The sequence below is a fragment of the Kogia breviceps genome, chromosome 18 (genome assembly GCF_026419965.1).
Source record: "Kogia breviceps isolate mKogBre1 chromosome 18, mKogBre1 haplotype 1, whole genome shotgun sequence".
In the NCBI taxonomy this organism is placed as follows: domain Eukaryota; kingdom Metazoa; phylum Chordata; class Mammalia; order Artiodactyla; family Physeteridae; genus Kogia; species Kogia breviceps.
Window position 1 is genome coordinate 58450942 of NC_081327.1, and position 22591 is coordinate 58473532.

The 22591-nt window shown below is 57.8% G+C and overlaps 1 protein-coding gene across 8 annotated transcripts; it reads left to right on the forward strand.

Annotated features, from left to right (window-relative positions):
- Positions 1–4175: 4175 nt before the first annotated feature.
- On the forward strand, positions 4176–21787 carry DEF8 (differentially expressed in FDCP 8 homolog). 8 transcript variants are annotated; one of them, XR_010837805.1, is made up of 13 exons: positions 4195–4277; positions 9390–9523; positions 10160–10257; positions 11799–11948; positions 12853–12994; positions 14216–14380; positions 14938–15065; positions 15253–15366; positions 16198–16278; positions 16858–16998; positions 17102–17211; positions 18328–18561; positions 21100–21787. XR_010837805.1 is itself a non-coding variant. In XM_059045937.2 (12 exons), exons 2-12 carry the CDS (start codon positions 9400–9402, stop codon positions 18428–18430), a joined length of 1356 nt encoding a protein of 451 aa, XP_058901920.1. In that variant the 5' UTR covers positions 4176–4277; positions 9390–9399; the 3' UTR covers positions 18431–21787. The 8 variants fall into 8 exon arrangements, 6 of the variants coding, with proteins under 6 accessions (XP_058901920.1, XP_066875633.1, XP_066875632.1 ...); XM_059045937.2 differs by having other exon boundaries at positions 4176–4277; positions 18328–21787; XR_010837806.1 differs by lacking the exon at positions 14216–14380.
- Positions 21788–22591: the final 804 nt, after the last annotated feature.

Genomic DNA, 22591 nt, shown 5'->3' on the forward strand with positions numbered 1-22591 from the left:
CCGCCCGGGGGCTACTCAGTCTCACCTGAACCTCCCAGAAGGGCTCTGACAGGCCCAGCGCCGTCCAGTATTGACACCACTGTTGGATGGCTTTGGGATCACCTACCACCTCATTGGCTGTTTTGCTTTCAGGTCCGTCTGTCCCTTTCAGGCCGGGTGATGGGCCAGGGGCATCCAGACCTGGGCACACTCCCGGCCCTGGCCCTGCGCCCTCAGCCTGGCATGCAGGGCTGCCCAGGGGCCAGGAGATGGCCTCATCCTCAGGGACTGGACGCCCAGTTACACTGGAATTTCAGATGAAGAACTAATAACATTCTACCTGGGGACATGTTTATACTAAGCAATTATTCCTCAGTTACAAAATCTGGTAATCTGAGACTGGGGTCCCTGCAGCCCCACAGCTGGGCCTGTGCTGGGGGCCAGGCAGCCCTGACCTCTTCATCCACTAGGTCACACGTCCCGGCACAGTCGTGAGGTGGGTGCTTCCGAGGAAGAGGCCGAGGCCTGGAGACAGGCAAAGCTGCCCAGGACCCCAGACTCCAGGGGCAGGGACACAATTTGAACAGAGGATGCTGGAGCTGAGTCCTCATGGTTCCCACCACCCCCGGGGGACAGCGACAGCTTGAGACGGGGGGGCAGTGAGTGTGGCATGGAGACGACCGTCACCTCTGCCCCTCTCCATGTGGCAGGGCACTTCCCCTCTCTAGGGCACCTTCCCCAGCTGCAAAGAACACGTCCGCTCATATTTTAGGAGTTGGAACTCCACATAGATTCAATTGAAAGAAAAGACTCAGCCTCTTACAATTCTTTGAAAAACGACTTGCTTAGATAACAATAAATGAGTGGGTACACATACGAGTGCAGTAAAGCTCCGCACGTCGAGGCCACCAGATGCAGGGGCTGCTGCCAGCACAGGTGTGGGGTGTGGGGTCCTCCCCGAGAGAGGAGGGGCCAGGGCACCAGGGCTTTGGAGGAAGGATGGAGCCAAGCAAAAGTGAAGGGAATCAGGTCACCGTGGGCTGGGTGTGGTGACATCCACCTCAGACCAGGACTTCGAAGCCGACTGGAATCCCGTTTCCCGGGGAACTACAGAGTTCAAGTATTACTATACGTGGGACATTGGTATGGATGCTTCCGTATGTTTTTCTATCTTCTTCCCTGAGGGTTTTGGAGGAGGACTGTATTCTCATCCAGCCGGAACCATTTATAAGGTCGGCGGAGAGTCTCCCCGGGATTCCTCCACTTTCCAGCACCTCTCATTCACCTAACATTCCTTCCAGCAGCCCTGGGGAACACAACGGCACGATTGTCAGAGGAAAGGGAGAGAACAGAGATGCAATGCACATGGCTGTGCTAACACGAGAATCGAGCCAGCATGTCCCAGGTCAGTGGCTGCCTGCGGTAGAGGTGGGGACAGGGAGAGGGCATGGCCAGGGGGCGGGAGGAAGCCTTTCAGGAGGAGGGTGGATAGCATTACGGTCTTTTTTTTTTTTTTTTTTTTTTTTTTGCGGTACGCGGGCCTCTCACCGCTGTGGCCTCTCCCGTTGCGGAGCGCAGGCTCCGGACGCGCAGGCGCAGCGGCCATGGCTCACGGGTTCCCGGATGTGGGATCTTCCCGGACCGGGGCACGAACCCGCGTCCCCTGCATCGGCAGACGGACTCTCAACCGCTGCGCCACCAGGGAAGCCCGGGTCAAGGTCTTAATGAGCGCCACGGTTTCTTAGGCGTATATGCAATTGTCAAAAACGTTCAGGTGACGCACTTAAACATGAAGCTTTGTCGATGTACGTCAGTCACAGCTCCATGAAGCTGCTGAGAAAAAAGAAACCTCCGACGCTGTCATCTCACCGCAAATCAGAGGCAGTGTGTTTACAAGGACCCGCAGCCCCCCGCCTCTTGCGTCCCCCTCCTCGCCCTTCGCCGTTCCCCTGACTCTGGCCGCAGGAGCCTGCTGTCTGTTCCGCGGGCGCCCGGAAGCCTTCGCAGGTGCAGCTCCGGAGCGCTGCTTCCCAGCTGCCCTGCGGTTCTCTCCTTCATACCCTGTGGGTCTGGAGCACAGTGCCCTCCTCGCAGACCTTGTTTGCCCCCTTGTCATCCTGTTTATTTTCTTACTGTGCTTCACATCTCTTATTGATTTGCATCTTTGCTTATTGTCTGTCTGGCTCCTTGAGTTCTGGGGCCGTGTCTGTCTTCTCCCCGCTCTGTCCCAGGGGGGAGTGGGCCCCTCGCCAGGTGGAACATTCTTCCTCTCAGGGCCGGTCTCACTCAGGACCGGCCCTTCCTCAGTCCCTATAAGTAAGCACCTACGTGTCTAGGTACTGTTCTAGGCCCCAAAGAGCGAAGAAAGCAAACAAAATCCTTGCCTACAGCCTTCATTTAGTGTCTGGTGCGGGGCAGGGGGTGGAGACAGACAAAAATCAAGGGAAAATGTACAAGTCAGAGGACATCAGACAGTGACACTAGTCATGGAGAGAAACCCAGCAGGGGCCCCTGGAGAGCAGTAATTATACTGGTTCCCACAGACACAGACTTCTCCAGCTCCCGCCCCCATCTCCACCGAGCAGCCCCTAGCCTCACTGTGCCTCAGTTTCATCCTCTGTGAAATGCGGCAGAAGTGCAGTGCTTCCCTCCCTCACCAGCTGTGAACACGCGTGGAAGGAAGCACAAGCATCTGCTGCCTGCAGGGGTTCCCTCTTCCTTTTTCCCCCTCAACCACTGGGGTTTCAAAGAACATTAGGGGGCTTCCCTAGTGGCACAGTGGTTAAGGATCCACCTGCCAATGCAGGGGACACGTGTTCGAGCCCTGGTCCGGGAGGATCCCACATGCCATGGAGCAACTAAGCCCGCGCGCCACAGCTACTGAGCCTGCGCTCTAGAGCCCGCGAGCCACAACTACTGAGCCCGCACGCCTAGAGCCCGTGCTCCACAACAAGAGAAGCCACCGCAATGAGAAGCCCACGCACTGCAACGAAGAGTAGCCCCCGCTCGCTGCAACTAGAGAAAAGACCGCGCACAGCAACGAAGACCCAACGCAGCCAAAAATAAATAAGTTACAAAAAAAAAAAAAAAAAGAAAATTAAATACCAACGTTTAGAAGAGTGTTTGGTTTCGACTTAAACCAGGACTTTTGTGATTATGGAAAATCTAGGTAATGCTGTCCCCTGCCTATACCATTGTCGACAGAAAATCAATCAGCTGATCTAAGGAAGAAATGGAAAATTTTATTCGAGCCAAATTTGAGGATTATAACCCAGGAACACCATCTCAGTAAAGCTCTAAGGACTGTTCTGCCATTAGATGTCGAGTCACAGTTATACAGGTTTTTTGAGACAGAGGGCTGGACATCAAATGACATATTATTGACCGTTTAAACAATCTAGATCTAAGTTCATCCTGGCCCGCTTACAAGATCAGGAAGGAACCTTATCTTTTTTTTTTTTTTTTTTTTTTTTTTTTTTTTTTTTTTGCGGTACGCGGGCCTCTCACTGCCGTGGCCTCCCCCGTTGCGGAGCACAGGCTCCGGACGCGCAGGCTCAGCGGCCATGGCTCACGGGCCCAGCCGCTCCGCGGCACGCGGGATCCTCCCGGACCGGGGCACGAACCCACGTCCCCTGCATCGTCAGGAGGATTCTCAACCACTGCGCCACCAGGGAAGCCCCCTTATCTTCTTTTAAAAATAGATTTACAAATATTTATTTATTTATTTTGGTTGTGCGTGGTCTTTGCTGTGATATGCGGACTGTTACTTGAGGCATGTGGGATCTAGTTCCCTGACCAGGGATGGAACTGGAGCCCCCTGCATTGGGAGCGCAGAGTCTTACCCACTGGGCCACCACGGAAATCTCGGAACCCTATCTTTTTAAGCAGCTGTCGTGGATGCCAGGAGAATGTTGCCCTTTGTGGTTGCGCACGCATCTCTGCCGATGCGGAGGTTTGATGGATGCATAAATGCAGATACAGATGCACAGCGGGGAGAGAGGAGGCCAGAGGGCAGAGAAAATGTTTATGTTTAAAGTTTTCTTGTCTTGCCATAAAACATGAATTTTAATGTCACACCACCTTGAAGAGCTGGGATGAAGTGTCACCCTCTTCCGGGAGCGGGAGGTGGAGGCCTCCGGGCCGGGGGCGGGGCGCGCAGACGCCGCCTGTGCTGTGAGCCTCCGGGCCGCAGGGGGCAGCAGCGGGCGGGGCGGATACAATGTATCGAGGGCGGCGGTGGATACGATGTAACGAGGCCGGCCGGGCGCACACAATGTAGCGAGCGCTGCGGCGGTCAGGTGAGCGGCGGAGCGGGCGAGGGCGCGGGCGCGGGCGGGGGTCTGGGTGGAGGAGACGGTGACGCCCGGGCCGCCGCGCCCCGGAGCTCGGAGAGCCCCCTCTCCCCGGGGCGCAGGGGGCGAGCGACCCGCCCGAGGCCCCGGCCCGGGCGCAGAGCAGGATTCAGACCCGCGGGTCCTCACCTGGGGGCAGAGGGCTTTGCAGACCGCAGCCGCCCCACCCATCGAGCAGGGCTCAGCGGGGAAGGCGCCCCCCGGCAGGTGACACTGTCACTGCTTCCGGCTGTCGACACTCGCTGTCTGTAGGGTCCGTGAGGCCCGAGGGGTGGCCGTGGCGGTGCCGCCCTGCGCCGGGGCTGGACCACTCTGAGCCGCAGTTTCCTCAGCTATGGAACGGGCGGGCGCGGTGGGAGAGACCTAGCCCTGTGCGGAGCCAGTTAGCAAGGGTCCCCAGAGTGTATGTGGTTTGTTGTTGTTGTTGTGGGTGAAGGTGGGGGAGGCCCGTTTGGGGGCGGCGTCTCGCAGACGCCGGGGTGGCTGCTGCTAAGCTTCAGCCGCAAATCGTCCTCCAAGGAGCAGTAACTCTGCTCCTGCGGGGTCCTGGCGGGCCTCCTTCCAGGTGTGAGCAGTTAGGATGTACCCTCGGCCCTGCCCGCTCCGGGGAGAAGTCCAGGGGCCTCTGGTGGCAGCCGGGGTGATAACAGGTCCTCTTGGTGGCCGTGCCTCCCGGAGAATAGGGGAGGCTGGTTCGGGCACATCTGAGCTTCAGCCCCGTGTTCCTCGGGGCCCTGAGAGGTCTTGGGCTTTGTTCTGAGCTTTGCTTCCATCGCGAAGCCGTGGAGTCCGCAGCCCCCGAGAGCGGAGGTCTCTGGAGGAGGGTAGACAGTGGAGTAGCGGGTTTCCCGCATGCCTCAGTGCCCACCTTCCTGCGTGCTCCTCTCGGAGGCCAAGCCAGAATTCCGGGTGCAGAGCTCTCTGGGGGGGTGAACCTGGTGGGGTGGTGAGGGTTGCTGTCGCTTTCCTCGAAGTCAGCTGCCGCGCACTGCATCTGCCAGGCCCCTGTGTCGGGACATCACCTGTCTGCCCTCGGCAGCTCCCCTCCCACACCCCCAGGTACGATTCTCCAACTTGGCCGGAGAGAAACTGGGGCTGAGAGAAGCCACGTGACCCCACTCATTCACTCCCCTGCAGCCTCTCCGCCAGGCCCGAGACTGACACTGCCCCTAAGGGGGTTAATGAGAGATGCTTTTTCCAGGAGAGCCTGTAGCCCAAGGAGGGCTCTGCTGAGAAGAGCGGAGGTGTTCCTGCCTTTGAGCTCCTCCGGCCATATTTTATTTTATTTATTTATTTTTCTAGGGAGGACCTGAGAACCTGTGCTTTTTTTCTTTCTTTCTTTTTTAAATTGAAGTAGAGTTGATTTACAGCGTTCTGTTAGTTTCTGGTGTGCAGCAAAGCGATTCAGTTAAATATATAGACATGGATAGATAGATTCTTCTTCATATGCTTGTCCATTATGGTTTATTACAGGATGTGGAATAGAGTTCCCTGTGCTCTACAGTAGGACCTTGTTGTTTATCTGTTCTATATATAATGGTTGGCACCTGCTGACCCCAAACGCCTGATCCAACCCCCTCCCGCTCGTCCTTGGCAGCCACAAGTCTGTTCTCTGTTTGTGAGTCTGTTTCTGTTTCGTGGAGAAGTTCATTTGTGTCGTATTTTAGATTCCACATATGAGTGATTTCATATGGTATTTGTCTTTCTCTTTCTGACTTATTTCCCTTAGTATGATCATCTCTAGGTCCATCCATGTTGCTACAAATGGCATTATTTCATTCTTTTTTTTTTTTTTTTGAGATTTAAAAGTGATTTCTTTCTTTCCAGTTCTTACTGATTTCATTTCTCACACACACTCTTTAAGAAATAAAGGACAAAGTAGGAAATCAAAGTACATTAATAAAGACACAGCAGTGTTTACAACACACACACCCACGTCATCGCAGCCACTTGTCAAGTGCTGTTTGTTTCCCATGCTCAGGCCTCACTGGACAAATTCCGGTTGAATCTAAAAAAGTAAAATATCACCCTGTGGTCCAGTAGATGGGTGGAAAAAAAAACTTTTGCAGTTCCCTGGGGACAGGACAGGGTAATATACTGGTTGAGCCACAGCATCCAGGCTGCACAGGGAAAGAGAGAAAGAGTGGGGTTGGGTGGGATGTCAGAAACCGGAGAGATGAGGTGAAGGGATTACAGGAAGTACCTCCTGAGGGAGGGAGTCTCCACTTTCAGACTTTTTTTTTTTTTTAATTGGAGTAAAATTGCTTTACAGTGTGCTAGTTTCTGCTGTACAATGACATGAATCAGCTCTATGTATACCTATATCCCCTCCTTCTCGGACCTCTCTTCCACCTCCCCCCCCCACCCCACCCCTCTAGGCCGTCACAGAGCACCGAGCTGATCTCCTGTGCTGCAGGTTCCCACTAGCTATCTGTGTTACACATGGTAGTGTATTTGTGTCAAACTTAATCTCCCAATTCATCCTACCATTCCCTTCCCCTCCCCGTGTCCACACATCCATTCTGTATGTCTGCGTCTCTATTCCTGCCCTACAAATACGTTCATCTGTACCATTTTTCTAGATTCCACATATATGCGTTAATATACGATATTTGTTTTTCTCTTTCTGGCTTACTTTGCTCTGTGTGACAGACTCTAGGACCATCCACATCTCCACAAATGACCCAATGTCATTCCTTTTTATGGCTGAGTAGTATTCCATTGTATATGTGTACTACATCTTCTTCATCCATTCCTCTGTCAGTGGATATGTAGGTGGTTTCCGTGTGTTGGCTACTGTGAATAGTGCTGCTGTGAACATAGGGGTGCCTGTATCTTTTGGAATTACGGTTTCCTCCAGATACGTGCCCAGGAGTGGGATTGCAGGATCATATGGCAACTCTATTTCTAGTTTTTTGAGGAGCCTCCATGCTGTTCACCATAGTGCCTCTGGCCATCTTTTAAAACGCTGGGAGGTTTCCGGGGAGAGACCCCTGGGGGGGGGGCTCCTGACCCTCCAGTCTCTTGGGGGTGGGCTGATCATCAAGTGATGTCAGAGACGGTTTGCTCTGCAGCGACTCTGGGTTACAGGCTTTACTGCCACGCACAAGTGCTTAATCCTCACCCCCCAGCCCTCCGCCGCCACCCCGCCCCAGGAGGCAGGCATGCTCCCTTATTTATGGGCAAGAAAATGCTCATCCCCGGGAGAGGCAGCGTTAAATCAGGCCTGTCTGATTCTTAATAGTAACAGTGATAACGATAAGTTTCAGCTGGTGTTTATTTCTGGCCAAAGTGGTCAGAACTTTGTATTGACTAATTTAATCTGTACCTCCACACAGTGGGCACTATTATTATCCCCACTTGAAACGTGAGCACTCAAAAAGCACAGAAAGCTTTAGGCATTTGCCCAAGGCCACACAGCCTGAGCTGACAGAGCTGGGATTTGAATAAGGCCAATTTGTCTGCTGACCACAGGCTGTTAGGGTGATCGGTCAGGATCTGTTTGGGCTGCAAGAGGCAGACCTCCTCCTCCCAGTAACCGTAGTTGAAACAGAAGTTTATTTCTGTCTCACCCGAATGAAGCCTGGAGGTGAGCAGCTCGGGGCTTCCTCACCGCTGCAGAAGAAGGGGTTAGTGAGTATGGATCTCACTTGTTAGTGACAACTGGATCTCCCCTGCGCCCTGGGGGCTTCCTAGGGCACTGTGGCCCTTGCCCTCTGGGCTGGTGCTGGGCATCAGGGCCTGACGACCCTGTGTGAGCTGCCCAGAGATATCAGGTCATAAGGGAGACTGTGACTTTGGCCCATGGCATCTGTGTCCTACCCTGTTTTGACCTAGGGGCAGCTAGTCAGTGGGTGCCAGGTTCTACCAGGCTGGAACTTCCAACCCACATCCCACCACAGAGACCAGAGAGGCAGGCGAGGTCTCGGGGTGTGTGTGTGTGTGAGAGTCCCTGCCCAGGTGCAGGGCAGCACTGCGTGGGGTGGGGTGGCCCTGGGCCGTCCACTCTGGCTCATTTCTCCTTTCCTGGGATGGAGGGCAGACAGGAGTCATAGGACTGCCTTGTATAATAACAAATTATTTCAGACAGTAACCAGGTACAAGGAAAGCATATCCAACATCCATGCCGTTACTACAAAGTTTTAACAAACATCTGTCCAACCTTCTGTGAACTCATTTGGCCCTGAAGCAGAGAGAGGCTAAGGGATGTGGACCCGCTAGTTACGTGTGGGGCGGGGGGACCTGGGAGGCAAACCCCACCAAAGTCCCTTCCTCTGTCTCAGGAGCGTCAGCCCCGCGTGTTCGCGGTTTGCTGAGCTCTGGGCAGGGGAAAGCAGTGCCAGGCTGTGAACCAGGCACTTCCTGCTTGTTTCCTTGGGTCCCGAGGTGTGGGGCTGGGCGTGGCTTCTGGCCGCATGGGACATCGGTGCAGCGCCAGCCTGGCCCACACAGCGTTCGTGGGCCCTCCCCATGGGGCGCCGGGAGGTGGGCCCTGCCCAAGGCCACCCTGCAGGTGGCAGAGCAGGCCTGAGCCCTGGCATCCAAGCAGTGAGCCCTCTGCGGGGGGTGGGGGGGCAGGGAGGGCGGGTTCTGGATGCTCTGACGGGAAAGTAGCACCTTGGGTCCAGGGCCAGAAGGGAGGGGGACTGAGTCTCGGCAGGTGCGATCCTGGGAGCAGCACAGCTTGGGCCCCTCGGTGGACGGGGAGGGCATGGCTCTACCAGGGCAAGTGAGGCAGGTGGGATCGCAGGGCCCCGTGCTGGAGGTCTGACTGGGCACGCCCTCCTGGCCCTGCCTGCCCCATCCGCGGCCTGGACATCACCGCTCTTTCTGAGCGGGCTCCAGCAGTGGGCGCTGGGGTGAGGGGGCTCGGCTGGCTTGGGGAGGGTCTGAAGGGGGTGGCCGTGGTGTGGGGGTGTTCGACCCGGACCCTCCTGGGGCAGGGAGAGGGGCCAGGCCTCCCCTCCGAAGCCTCAGGCACTCAGAAAGGGGAGGGGACCACGGCGAGCCTGGGAGCCGGACGCCCACCTCTGCCCCACCTGGTCCGCCCGCCCGCAGGTGGGGTGCTATGGAATATGACGAGAAGCTCGCCCGGTTCCGGCAGGTCCACGTCAATCCTTTCAACAAGCAGCTCGGGCCCTGGCAGCATGAGCAGGGGCCTGGCAAGGAGGCCCTGCAGGTCGCTTCTGAAGGTGGGTGCTGGGGGCTGCCGTGCGGGTGGTCTGACCCCATCACACCGGGCCCCCCTCTACAGGGTTCCTCCCGTGGACACGCGGGGGCCCCCTCTTCTCTGCAGCACAACCCGCTCTCCCCCTGTTGCATCCCCTGGGGAATGAACACTCCCCAGGGCAGGGATGTGTGCCTGTCTTGTCACTGCCGTGTCCCAGGGCCCAGCGCACAGCGGGTGCTCACTCGGAGGACGCTTGGGGCGTGAACTTAGCGCCAAGATCTGGAGGGTGAGAGGTCAGCAGGATGTGAGCCCCGAGACCGCGGATGGAGCCGACGGGGTGCCGGGGGCCCCGGGGGCGTGTGTGCAGAGCTGGCCGGTGTCCACACAGGGTTTCATGTGTTCTGGTGTGCAGCGCTCCATCGGCCCTTCTCGAGCCCGCAGATGTACACACGAGGCGTGGGCCTTAGAAATCGGCATGTTTCTGTAATATTTACTGTTCTTGCACGGCACTCTCCTGTCTGCACAAGGCTACGGGTTCCTTTGCAAGCGCAAACAGGGCCGATGCCGGGGCAGGGCCCTGCTTCCCTCGCCTCCCGTGGGCTCCACAGCCTCCTCCCGGGGGTGGCGGGCTGACTCGTCTCTCTGCCGCCCTCCCCAGAGGCCCTGCCCGAGCTGCCCCCGGGAGAGCCAGAGTTCCGCTGTCCTGAGCGCGTGATGGATCTAGGCCTGTCCGAGGACCACTTTGCCCGCCCTGTGGTAAGGTTCAGGGTCTGCAGGCGGGGAGGGGGACAAGGTGAGCCCCCAAAGCACGAGGAGCCGGCCATGTCCACCTCAGCAGGGGCTCCTGGGCCTGGAATCTGAGGCCCATGTGACACCTGGCTCCCACCCCCAAAACGTGTTTGCGGGCCTGTGGGGATGGGCTGGGCCTGGGATTAGGAGCCTGGGCTGCTGTTCTCCTGAGCGCCGTTCCCTCCCCTCCGCACCCGGCTCCTGTGAAGCAAATGTGAGAGTTAATTCCATCTGGGGTCCCGGGGAATCCTGTAGTCATGCTGTAGGCTGAGGGAGAGGGTGGGAGAGGGGAAGGCCCCTGACCACACCCTGAGTACTGCCCACTCAGCTAGGCAGGGCCGCTCTTGTCTGTGCTATATTTTGTTCCATGGAAACCTTGCTGGTTCTTGTTTGTTTGTTTGTTTGTTTGTTTGTTTTTTAATAAAAGGGCTCTAATAATTTTTTTTTAAGTTTGAAAATCTTCCCATTTTATGCAAACCATCTCCAACTTTTGAGAGAAACGTCATAGTAACATTCAAATATGATTTGTAAAAAATTCACCTGGAGACCCCAGTTCACTTTTGCTGTTCATTTTTGCTGCTCATGTGGCCTTTAAGCTTTGCGCTTTGCTGGTACACATACCTCTTTCATTCATGTGTTTTGCATCTTGATTATAACATTTCTGAGCCCCGCCTATGGGCCACACACTGGTTTCCAAGAGAGGTGGCACCTCCTCTTTGCCCGGAGGCTCAGTGTACTGGGGGGAGGAGCGTCGCTCCTGGGGGCAGTGACGCTCCTTCCTGAGGCAAGCTCAGCCCCAGCTCTGAGACCTGGCCTGTCTCCGTGCCCCTGAGTCTGGGGGCTTTGTTGGGCCCCGCCCCCGGTCCACCTGTGAGGTGCTGGGGCCAGGGGCGGGTGGGTGCCCGGGGTGTCTCTGAGCTTGGTGACCGAACCAGAGGCCACTTCCTCTCCTTGTCGACAGACGAGTGTCATTTCCCTGCTTTCATCCAAGAGGAAGTTCTGTAGAAGTAAGCAAAATAGCATAGCCAGAAAAGCAATTGGATTTCTAAAAGAGGGAAGCTGTGGTTTTTTTTGTTTTTATTTCCCGTACTTGGGCCTCTCCCGTTGCCTCACGGGCCCGGCCGCTCCGTGGCACGTGGGATCTTCCCGGACCGGGGCACGAACCCGCGAACCCGCGTCCCCTGCATCGGCAGGCGGACTCTCAACCGCTGCGCCACCAGGGAAGCCCGGGAAGTTGTGTTTTGAACAACATCCTGAATTAGGTCTCCAGAGGCCCGTGGGCGGACAGGTCCAGGGAGGGGGCAGGTGGTGTGGTGTGGCTCCTGCCTCTGCTGCCCGGGTTCCCGGGTCCTGAGCAAGTCCTCGGCCACCTGGGCGAGCAGGGCCAGGGAGGTCTTCTCGGGGCCCAACTGCCCGTGAGGCTGGGCCTGGCCACAAAGGAGGGCGTGCCGGGGGCATCCGGCCGCCGTGGTCCCCCAGCCCGCCACCTCCCACCTCCGCCCGAGCAGGGCCTGTTCCCGGCCTCTGACACGCAGCAGCTGCGGCGGGCCATCCAGGAGTGCAAGCAGGCGATCCTGGAGCTGCCGGAGCGCTCGGAGGAGCAGGAGGACGCCGTGCTGAGGCTCATTCACCTGCGCCTGAAGCTCCAGGAGCTGAAGGTGGGTGCCGGCTGCCCCCCACCAGGCAGCCGGGCCGGGGCACGGGGGCCGGGGCTCCACCCTCCGCACCTGACTGGCTGAAGCCACCCAGGCGGGCGGGGGGGGGGGAGAGATGGGCCCTCACCCCCGGGGCAGCCTGTTTCTCTGCTAGTCTGACGGGGACCGCGGTCCTGGGTCATGTGTCCGCCCCCTGGAGCAAGCGGGTGAGTTACTCCCACCTTGAGCCCCGTGACCCGGAGTAGGGGGTGGTTTGCCCAAGGTGACAACGGAAGGGCTCGTGGATCCTGGAAGCCAGACGCCACAGGGGTCCATCGTGTAGCCCTTGAGCCTGTGCCCTGTTTGGCTGGGGCCCCACCGCATCCCTGCACTGGTTCCTGGGTCCCTGGGAATACAGAAAGTGGAATGTTCATTCGAATATAGGTAAGGCTATGGCACGAGCTAAGACACCCCAAAACACAGTGGCTTAAAGGAATGGGTTGTGTAGTTTTACTCATGTGGAAATGTTGCAGGTGGCCCAGGGCCCACCTGGCAGCTATTGGTGTCGAGACCTCAGGTCCTCCTTTCTCGGTGCTCTGCCAGCCCCTGGCAAGTCCACGACAGCCCCCCGCTGCCTCTGGGTCTGCACCCAGCCAGCAAAAAGTGTGGGAAGGGCAGCGAAGGCCCTTTCACGCCTGCTCACGTGTCCCCGGGGCAGCACCTAGGCACAAAGGTGGTCTGCAATCTGGGTGGTCCGGCCTGACCAATCGCTGTGTTCTATTGTAAGGGAAGGGCTGTGGCACTGGGGTGAATTTCACAACCTCTGCTACATGTGGTACCTGGGAGAAGACGCAGTCAAGGGGCTCGTGTGACGGGAAAAGAGCTGCCGCCTGGCTCACCTGTGACCCCTCCCTGGCCCCCTCCCCAGGACCCCAGTGAGGATGAGCCCAACATCCGAGTCCTTCTGGAGCATCGCTTCTACAAGGAGAAGAGCAAGAGTGTGAAGCAAACCTGTGACAAGTGTCACACCGTCATCTGGGGGCTCATTCAGACCTGGTACACCTGCACAGGTGGGCCGAGGCCAGACTGCTTCTGGCCTGGCACTCCAGGCCCCAGGGGAGGGGGAATTCTCTGCTGTGTTTTCGGTATTTACTGAGCCCTGCGGCGTGGGGCGGGGATGGGAGGTAGAGCAAGGGATGAAAGACCCAGATACCTGCCTTCACCAGGCTCGCATCCACTAGCCATGCGTGGCTATTTAAATTTCAATTAATTAAAGTAAATAGCTAGTTCCTCAGTTGTACCATGCACATTCCAAGTACACAATAGCCACATGAGGCTGGTGGCCACCCATTGGACAGTGCAGACAGGATGTTTCCATCATTGCAGAAAATTCCATTGGAGGTGCTGTTCTGGATGAAAAAGCAAATAAATAAATGAAGTGGTATGTTAGACATATAGTGAAAAAGAATAAGGAAAGGGACTAGCATGTGTTGGGGGGGATGGGTGCTACGTTAGGGTGAAATGAAAAGGCAGCATGTGACGTTTAATAAAAAACTTGGAGGTTGGGGGCAAACCAGGAGTATATCTAGGAAGGAACATTTCTTCAGGGGAGCTGTCTGTGCAAAGGCCCTGTGGTCAGTGTGTGTCCCGTGTCTTCGAGGAGGAGCAGAGAGCACTGTGTCTGGGAGGGGGCGTGGTAGAGGTGGGCTCAGAGGTGGCTAGAGCCTTTGGCGTAAGTGCACTGGGGCCACGGGTGAGTGCAGGACGTACTTAGGTTTTAACTCCGGCTGCTGAGCTGAGCATGGCCTGAAGGAGGGAAAGTGATGGACTGCGACCAGGGTGGGGCATTCGGATGAGAAGGGGCCGAGTGCAGCACTAGCTGAAGGACTGGGATCACGTCTCAGTAGGTGGAAAGATGGAGGCACTGAAACCTGAGCTGGGAAGACTGGGGCGAGGTTGGTAAGGAAGAGCTGGATTCCACTTAGCTTGGGTTTGAGCCCTTTAGGCACTCAGATGGGAATGGCAGGTAGGCCCCTGGCCCTTTGAATATGGAGTTGGGGGGGAAAGGTCTGCACGTACCTTCAGGGCAAGACTTGGGTGGGGAATGAAGGGACCTTTGACATTTGGGAACCTGGAGAGGTTCCCTTGCGTTGGTCTCCCTTGCCTGGAGAGGCCCTTGCATTGGTCTGGGAATCGGAGTAGAGGCCCCTGGGGGTCCCTGCAGCTGAAGGTCGGCCTGGGCTGCAGCGTGACCACCCTTCTAAGAGGCACGTTGTCGGGCCCCCAACCAGGGTGTTATTACCGCTGTCACAGCAAGTGTTTGAACCTCATCTCCAAGCCCTGCGTGCGGTCCAAAGTCAGCCACCAGGCCGAGTATGAGCTGAACATCTGCCCCGAGGCAGGGCTGGACAGCCAGGATTATCGCTGTGCTGAGTGCCGGGCACCCATCTCTCTGCGTGAGTGCCCCGGGGAGAGCAGGGCACAGGGCCGAGGGGAGCCGCCTGGGCCAGGAGCCCTGCCAACAGCTGTGTGAGAAGCTTGGGCGTGTGCGATGGCTAAGGGTAGCGTGACTCCGGTGGAGGGAGTCCTGCTCCTTTCCTGGGGAAGTGACAAGGGGCTGCTATGGGTGCCTTTTCACTTCCCCCCCGGGCAGAGTGAGGTTGCAACGTGGGTCCCCTAGGAGTCCCTGCAGGGCCGGACTGCACCCAGCCTCCCATGTGTGGCCGCCCCATTGTCACAGAAAACCCACCTCGATGGGGAAATCCTGCAACAGTCACTCACAGGCTGTGTATCAGGCCTTCCTAGAAATACTCTGCTTCTGGCAGTCGCCTGGCGGGAGTCCTACTATTGTCCCATTTTACTGGTGGGAAGCAGGGTGGCCTAGAAGGCGATGAGTCGGGTGTGGAGGGTGGAACCCTTGGCCCCGCTGGTTCTCGTCCTGTGTGCCGTGGGCGCAGCTGCGGGAGGGACCTCGCAGGTCTCCCAGGCTTCGCAACGCTTTCCCTCTGCACAGGGGGTGTGCCCAGCGAGGCCCGGCAGTGCGACTACACCGGCCAGTACTACTGCAGCCACTGCCACTGGAACGACCTGGCCGTCATCCCAGCGCGTGTGGTGCACAACTGGGACTTCGAGCCGCGCAAGGTGGGCGGCGAGCGCCGCGCGGTGGAGCTAGGGGCGCGGCCCTGGGGTACAGCCCTCGTCGGCTGGGGATTGGGCGGCGGAGGGGGCGTGGCCTGGGGGAGAGGCGGGGCTCAGGCCCGCGCGCCGCGCGGTGGGGGCGTGGGGGGCGGGGCGCCGGAGGTGCCGTCTGTCTTCCCGTCCCCGGCAGGTGTCCCGCGGCAGCATGCGCTACCTGGCGCTGATGGTGTCGAGGCCCGTGCTCCGGCTCCGGGAGATCAACCCTCTGCTGTTCAACTACGTGGAGGAGCTGGTGGAGATCCGGGTGAGGCTGGGGAGGGGGCGGGCGGGGGGCGGCCCTGCTCCCCCCCGGGGTGTGGTGGAGCGGAGAGGTGCCGCCTGCTTAGCTGGGCCCCGCCCCTGTCCTTTACGTTAAAGTCGCTAAAGCAACTGTCCAGCCGCAATATGAAATACAACGCAAGGATCAGAGGCAATTTGAATTTGTCTAGTAGCCGCACTAGAAAAATAAGAAGCAGATGAAGTTCATTTCAGCGATGGAGTTTATCTAACCCCACCTATCGGTGTACACCGCACTGTTTCTCTTTCTTGCACTTGTCTTTGTGTCCCCAGTGTGCATCCTCCACTTCAGCACGTCTGTGTGCTCAGGTGGGAGTGGTGGGGGCCGCTCTCTGCCGCTCGGCAGGAGGCCGGGGTGGGGCTCGGGCAGGTGAGGGTGCCTCAGGCTGCTGCTGAGAGGGGTGGGGCTTGAAGGGGAGCCGGCTGAGGCATGGCAGGCTGAGCTGCCCAGATCCCGGGCCGAGGCGGGGTTTGACTGGTCGGTCTCCATCGATGGAGGCAAGCTCAGATGCGCCCAAGGGGCACGTGTGAGCTGGGCTCGGGGGAGAGACTGCGGACCAAGGAACTTCAGGGTCCTGCCTGGCCGGGAAGCTGTGGCTTGAACTTGAGCTTGGCTGGAGCGCTCAGACCTGGGGCTGTGCTGGGGGACGGGAAGGTACCTCCTGTCCCCTACTGACCCAGAGCGTAAGGTGACATAACTTCCTACAAAGCCAGAGCAGGGCCAGCCCCGCCCCCACAGACACACCAGGCACAGCCCCTGCCCCCACCAGGGACGCCCACCTGCCCCTCTTGTCCACAGAAGCTGCGCCAGGATATCTTGCTCATGAAGCCGTATTTCATCACCTGCAGGGAGGCCATGGCAGCACGCCTGCTCCTGCAGGTCAGCCCACCTGCCCCGGGGGGTGGGGGGAAGGGGATCTGTCGGGGAGGGTGGGTGGGAAGCAGACCAGGGCCGTGAGGGGATGGCTCGATACCTTGTGTGTGTTGTGCTGTTAGCAGAAGGTCTCCACACTGTCCCCGGGAGCACTGGGTCTGCCGTAAGCAAACAGGCATTGTACCCACAAAAACCTTCTCTGATTCCATCCACGTGAGAAGCGCTGAGAGGAGCGGGTCTCATCCTGCAGCCTTCATGGGAGTCTCCATGGAGCGGACCAGGCACGGGCCAGCCCAGGAAGGGCTGACCACAAAACACTTTTCAAGGCTCACCTATTTATTTGTTCTGCAAATACTCACTGGGTGCCTGCTGCAGGCAGACCGTGTCTGGGTCCTGGGGGGCAGGGAGCGGAGCCGTGCCCTTCGGGTTGGGCAGACAAGAAAAGTAGGAAGCAGCGTGTCGGGCGGTGGCGAGGTGTGTAGACGAGGTAAAGTGGGGAAGGGGGCCCAGCTGCTGGCGAGCCGGGGTGTGGGCAGTATCAAGGCCCTGGCCCGCCACCAGGGGTCACGGTGGCTGGGCCCGCAGCTCCAGGACCGGCAGCACTTTGTGGAGAACGACGAGATGTACTCCGTGCAGGACCTGCTGGACGCACACACGGGCCGCCTGGGCTGCTCGCTGGCCGAGACCCACACGCTGTTTGCCAAGCACATCAAGCTGGACTGTGAGGTGGGCCCCCCCCGCGGGCCAGCTGGGGAGGGCGGGAGGGGGGCTCTGGCGGATGTGCCCCCCAGCCTGGCAGCGGGCACTGACCGTCCCGCCTCGCCGTCAGCGGTGCCAGGCCAAGGGCTTTGTGTGTGAGCTCTGCAGAGAGGGTGACGTGCTCTTCCCCTTCGACAGCCACACGTCAGTGTGCGCCGACTGCTCCGCCGTCTTCCACAGGTCGGTGCTCGAGACCCTGACCCCCGAGCCCCTCCGACAGACGCGGGGGGCGGGAGGGAGGGAGACACCGGGCTTGATCTTCGCCGCCTGGTTTCAGATCTCTTTGCTTTGATCCTGAGATGTGGACTTAGACCCTGATGGTGAACTTCAGCTGAAGTTCCGCTGGGAAGAAGCCCCCGTGGGCTGGGGAGGGGTGCGCAGCCCAGACCCCTGCCCAGACCCCGAGCGCACCCCGGGTGTGCTCGTATCCAGCTGGCTTCCCCCCTCCACCGGGACTGAGGTTTAGCTGAGGCCAGGGCTTCCGAAACTCCTTAGCTCTTGGGATTTTTTTTCAAACATTCCCTAGGCCACAAGAAATACCTAACATTTTTGTTTATTAAGCACTTAGGCTCACACAACTTAAGCATTTATGTCCTAAAGACTTGTGGATGTTTGGAAGAACGATGCACTTAAATCGGAAGAAAGATACTTGAATTCGTTAAGCACGGTTACCAACAGGCGTGCGCCTGCTGGGCCCACTCAGCTTCTCACACTGGGCTCAGATGGGACCCCGCCACCCCTGCTTCAGTCCACACTGGCTTTTCCTGGCACTTGGCGTGCCTCAGAGCCACCGCCGACCTCACAGATCTGCAGAGCTGGGATTGCGGTTGCAGTGGCTGTAGTAGAAGCTGTTGTTAAAACCGTGAGCTCCCTCGAGCTAACAGTTTGCATGCTGTCTGTCCTGTCAGATACTGCTACGCCCCCGTCAAACATTTAAACTGCTGTGGGGCCCGTGTGCACCTCCACAGAGGCTTGAGTGGAGGCTCTGCACGGCAGTGGGGACCGGTTGGGGGTCCCCGAGCTCTGAGCAGAACCCTCCCCGCCAGAGGGCGACAGGCAGTAGGTGTGCAGGCATCAGGAAGGGCCCGCACAGTGGGACGGGGTAGCAGGCCTGGCAGGCACGCCTGGGCGCAGCCGTCGGCGCTGACCCTTCGGGGGAAACTCCGCTTCACGGTCCCCGTCCGTCCGGGGGGCTGCCGGGACCTGACTTGAGGAGCTTGTGAAGACTCGGTGGTAGCAGCCTACCTGCAGAGAGCCGTGCCCCTTCCCGGGCTGACCCTGTCTCCCTGCCCCCAGGGACTGCTACTACGACAATTCCACCACGTGCCCTAGGTGTGCCCGCCTCACCTTGCGGAAGCAGTCACTCCGCCAGGAGCCTGGTCCAGACGTGGACGCCTAGAGCAACGGAACCCCTCGTGGGCCTGTCTGGGGCCCGCCCTGCCGGTCGTTGCCAAAGTCAAGATGTTTCTTGTGCTCTGGAGACCCTAGGCCACAGCCCCTGGACCTCTCCCCAGCACCTCGGGGCTGATGGTAAGCGCCGCGGGATGCCTGGCGTCCTGGGGCACCACAAGGGCCATCATCCCCCGGCGCTTACCGGGGCTTGGGGCAGCCGTGCCTGGCTGTTTTCCGGCTGCTGTGGGGGCCAGGGTGTGCACCCCCTCCCCGAACTGCAGAGCTCTAAGGGGAGGGGAGGGAGGAGGGATTCTTCTCATTTCCCCTTGGCCAAGAGCCCCCCACACCCTTGGGACCAAGGCTGCTGGGCCCGGGCCACCCGGGAAATCCTGGAGGGCTTCCGGGGAGTGGCCGACAGGACTGAGGATGCCGGCGGCACCCACTCAGCCTCGGCCTGCGTTTTATCTGCGGTGGATGGTTTGGGTTCTGCGTGGAGCTCCCTTCCCCAGCCCCTTGTCTCTCTGGGGACCTCTGGTTGTCCCTGGCTGGGGCTGTTCATAACTATCGCCCAAGGGCCCTGCCCCTGCCTCCCACCAGGGTTCTCTCGCTGGGTCCTGCTCTGGCGGGCCAGTCCAAGGGTTACTGGCTTTTCCTACCCAGTTTGGAAGGAAGGGGCCATCTAGCTGTCACCCCTGGGTGGACTGGCCGCCGCTCCTGCCTTGGCCCAGCCCAGCTTACCCTGGTGGTCCGAGCTGGGGGGCTGGGGGCCCCACCCAAAGAGGCTGCCCTGCTTCCAGGTGTGGAGCAGGGACTTGTGTGGCCGGAGGAGGTCAGGGTTAGGTGAGAAGGCTGGTGACAGTGGCCCAGGACCCAGTGTACCGAGGAGCCGCGCCCTGCCACCGCGGTGCCTGCCTGAAGAGGCCCCGGAGACCCCGACCGGGGCCCTTCTGTTTGGGGGCCTGAGGTCAGGCGCCGGAAATCTTTGCTCCCGCGGAGGGAGCCTGGGATGCAGGACTGGCCCCCAGCTGTCCAGTGGGGGAGCTGTGTTTGCGGGGGCCCTTGGGAGGCCCTGGCGTCCAGGGCAAGGCCCGTGGGAAGAGGACGTCTCAGGACGCGGCTGCGCAGTTCTTCCCGCCCTCCTCCCCGCCCTGGACCACGCTGGCTGTTGCTGCGAAGGCGGTGGGCCGTGGGGCAGGGGATACGGCCACCTGGGCTTCCATCACCTTTGACTGGGAAGCCGAGCACAGGCTCGGCCAGCACAAAGGCCAGCTTAGCTACCTGGTGGGCCGACGCGGGCGGTGGGTAAAGGCAGCGCCACCCCCTCCTCACCCCTCTGCACCCCAGGGAAGCCCTGTCCGGTGGCTTTAGGCGATCCCCTCCGTCTGTGCTGAGCACAGTGGGAGGCTGGCCCCCACGGGGACCCCTTTCTTCCCGGGGTTGAGCGGGGGTTAAAGGCTAAATGCCCTCTTCTTACACCCCAGATCTGCACACGTGTCACCGCAGCGTCGCATTTCTGTCATAGGGATATTGGCTATCCCCGAATTTACCGTGTGATCAGCACATTATTCCAGTTACAATCACTGTGTCCACAAGAAACGTTAGTAGACTGCCATTTGTTGGGCGAAGTTGGCTCTTTTTTTAAAACTACCCCCATTACCTCTGCCCCATCTCCCCCTTCTGGATGACAAATTCTTTAAACAGAATCACGTGCGGGTCTTTCCGAGTCCACCTCATGGTACCAAGAACCCACCAAGGAACCAGTTAGCATGGGCAGGCCCTCCCAGGAGAGCTGTGGAATGGGCTGCAGCCCCTGTCTCACTAAATCTGTGTTCTCCAGACCGTGGTGTGTGTGCTGAGCTGGGGACAGGGCAGGGTTTGCTTGACATACGAATCAAACACAGGTTTAGTCACAGCCCACAGCCCTACCCATCCAACGGGGTCAACTGTAATCTGGGCATGGTGCCTAGGCCTCAGTGTGTTGACCCCTCTAAGAGGCACTAAAACACATCCCTGGTGGGGCTGTTTGGGTGCCAGGAAGCACTGGGCACAGCCTGGCACACGGAGAATGCTCAGTGAGTAGAAGCCACGTCTTCACTGCATAACCCTCCCGGTGGATAGACTGTCTCGTTAATGCACCGTAAGTAGTGCAGGTCTCAGGTCTAGCTCCTGGGAGCCTCTCGCATCTTCACAAGCAGGACCCACTGACAGGGCCCTTGGACTTCAGGAGAACCCTACACCCCCTCCCAAATTACATTCAAACCTCTGTGTATGTACATTTCCCTAGAGATATGAGCCCTGGTTTTGACCAGGATCTCACTGTCTCCCAAATTACATTCAAACCTCTGTGTATGTACATTTCCCTAGAGATATGAGCCCTGGTTTTGACCAGGATCTCAAAGAAAACATCAGGAATGTGCTTGAGAAGGTGCCTTTATCCAGCTGCATCCAGACAGGCTGGTAGACAGCAGCCCTATGGCCGAGGAAACCTGAGACCTCGAAGGGGGCACAGGTGGAGGGTGGGGGAAAGGCGTGTGAGGGGGTCCGTGGGCCTGGTGCTGGTGCCCCCAGCTTCAAACAGCTAAGGCTGCACGTGGGCATCAGAGGATGCAGCCTCCATCCAGCGCCCCTCAGGTATGAAAGTACTTTCTTTTAACCTTTTAATTTTGATAAATTTAGGTTTACAGAAGTGTTGCAGAAACACTCCCAGATACGCATTCCCTGGATTCCATAAATGTTAACATCTTGCCCCATTTGCTTCAGCCTTTCTCCACACTCTTGTGAACCATCTGGCAGTTAAGTTGCCCCTTCGCCTCTAAGTAACTCGTGTGTTACTCCCAAACAAGGACGTTGCCTTACACGGCTGCAGTGCAGTCATAACATCAGGAAGTTGACATTGATTTGGGACCATAAAACCTACAACAAACCGTATTCGGATTTTGCCATTCAGTTGCCATGTCATTTTAGCCTTTAATCTGGAAGGGTTCATGACGCTGACATTGCAAAGCACAGGCTAGGGACATCCCTGGTGGCGCAGTGGTTAAGAATCTGCCTGCCAATGCAGGGGACATGGGCTTGAGCCCTGGTCCGGGAAGCTCCCACATGCCGTGGAGCAACGAAGCCCATGTGCCACAACTACTGAGCCCGTGCTCTAGAGCCCGCAAGCCACAAGTACTAAGCCTGAGAGCCACAACTGCTGCTACTGTGGCAGCACAACTACTGAAGCCTGTGTGCCTAGCGCCCCTGCTCTGCAACAAGAAGCCGCGCACCGCAAGGAAGAAGAGCCCCCGCTCGCCCCAACTAGAGAAAGCCCGTGTGCAGCAACGAAGACCCAACGCAGCCAAATAAATAAATTTTTTTAAAAAAAGCACAGGCTAATTATTCTGAAGACTTTCCTCCAGTGTGGGTTTTTCTGATTGGATTTGGGCTTTGCACTTTTGGTGGGATTTTCACAGAAGTGATGCTGTGTCTGTAGTGTGTCATCTGTCCTACTCCTGGAGATGCTTTGGTCCCCCTGTCTCCTGTGTTCTTTTGACACATTCCTAGCATTCTTTAGGCATTTGCTTCCTTTCCAGCATAGCAAGGTGTTCCAGGCTTATTCTGTAATTTCCCCAGTCCCAGCCCTGGAACCAGTCATGTTTCTGGGGAGCCCCAGAACCTTCTGGTGGAGCATGGCACTCAGGAAACAAGATGTGGTCATTGGTTACTCTCATGGCTGGGGTAGGAAATAGTACCCCATGTCTATTTCCTTATTGGTCTATAAACATATTAAAATCCATGAGTTTACACTGATACTTCCAATTTCAAAACAACACAAGAGTCATTCTTTCCCTTTTTCATATTTGCAATTCCCTTGCTTGACAGAAACCTGGCTCCATTATCCATAATATGCTTATTTGCTCAATCCTAGAGTACACACAAAGCACCTTCGGCATCGCTCACCTACGCTGGTGAAAAACAAGGCTAGTAACAAGCGTTTATTTGTTTAGATTCTTTTTTGTCTCTAGTCTGAGGGCATACAGTCAAAATAAGGTGTTTAAAATTTACTTGGGTGTCTCTCCCCCTTCGTTGTGGATATGCAATTCATGCACAATACGGTTCCGTTCATAGACTCCACTTTTATTTCCCTACCCTTGTTTACTTTTGTTTGTGCAATATGTTAACATGGTTC

Coding starts and splice junctions, on each gene's coding strand:
- DEF8 (XM_059045937.2), top strand. CDS start 9,400: ATGGAATATGACGAGAAGCTCGCCCGGTTCCGGCAGGTCCACGTCAAT. Junction 9,524..10,159: donor CCTGCAGGTCGCTTCTGAAG/GTGGGTGCTGGG, acceptor CGCCCTCCCCAG/AGGCCCTGCCCGAGCTGCCC. Junction 14,381..14,937: donor CCGGGCACCCATCTCTCTGC/GTGAGTGCCCCG, acceptor CCCTCTGCACAG/GGGGTGTGCCCAGCGAGGCC.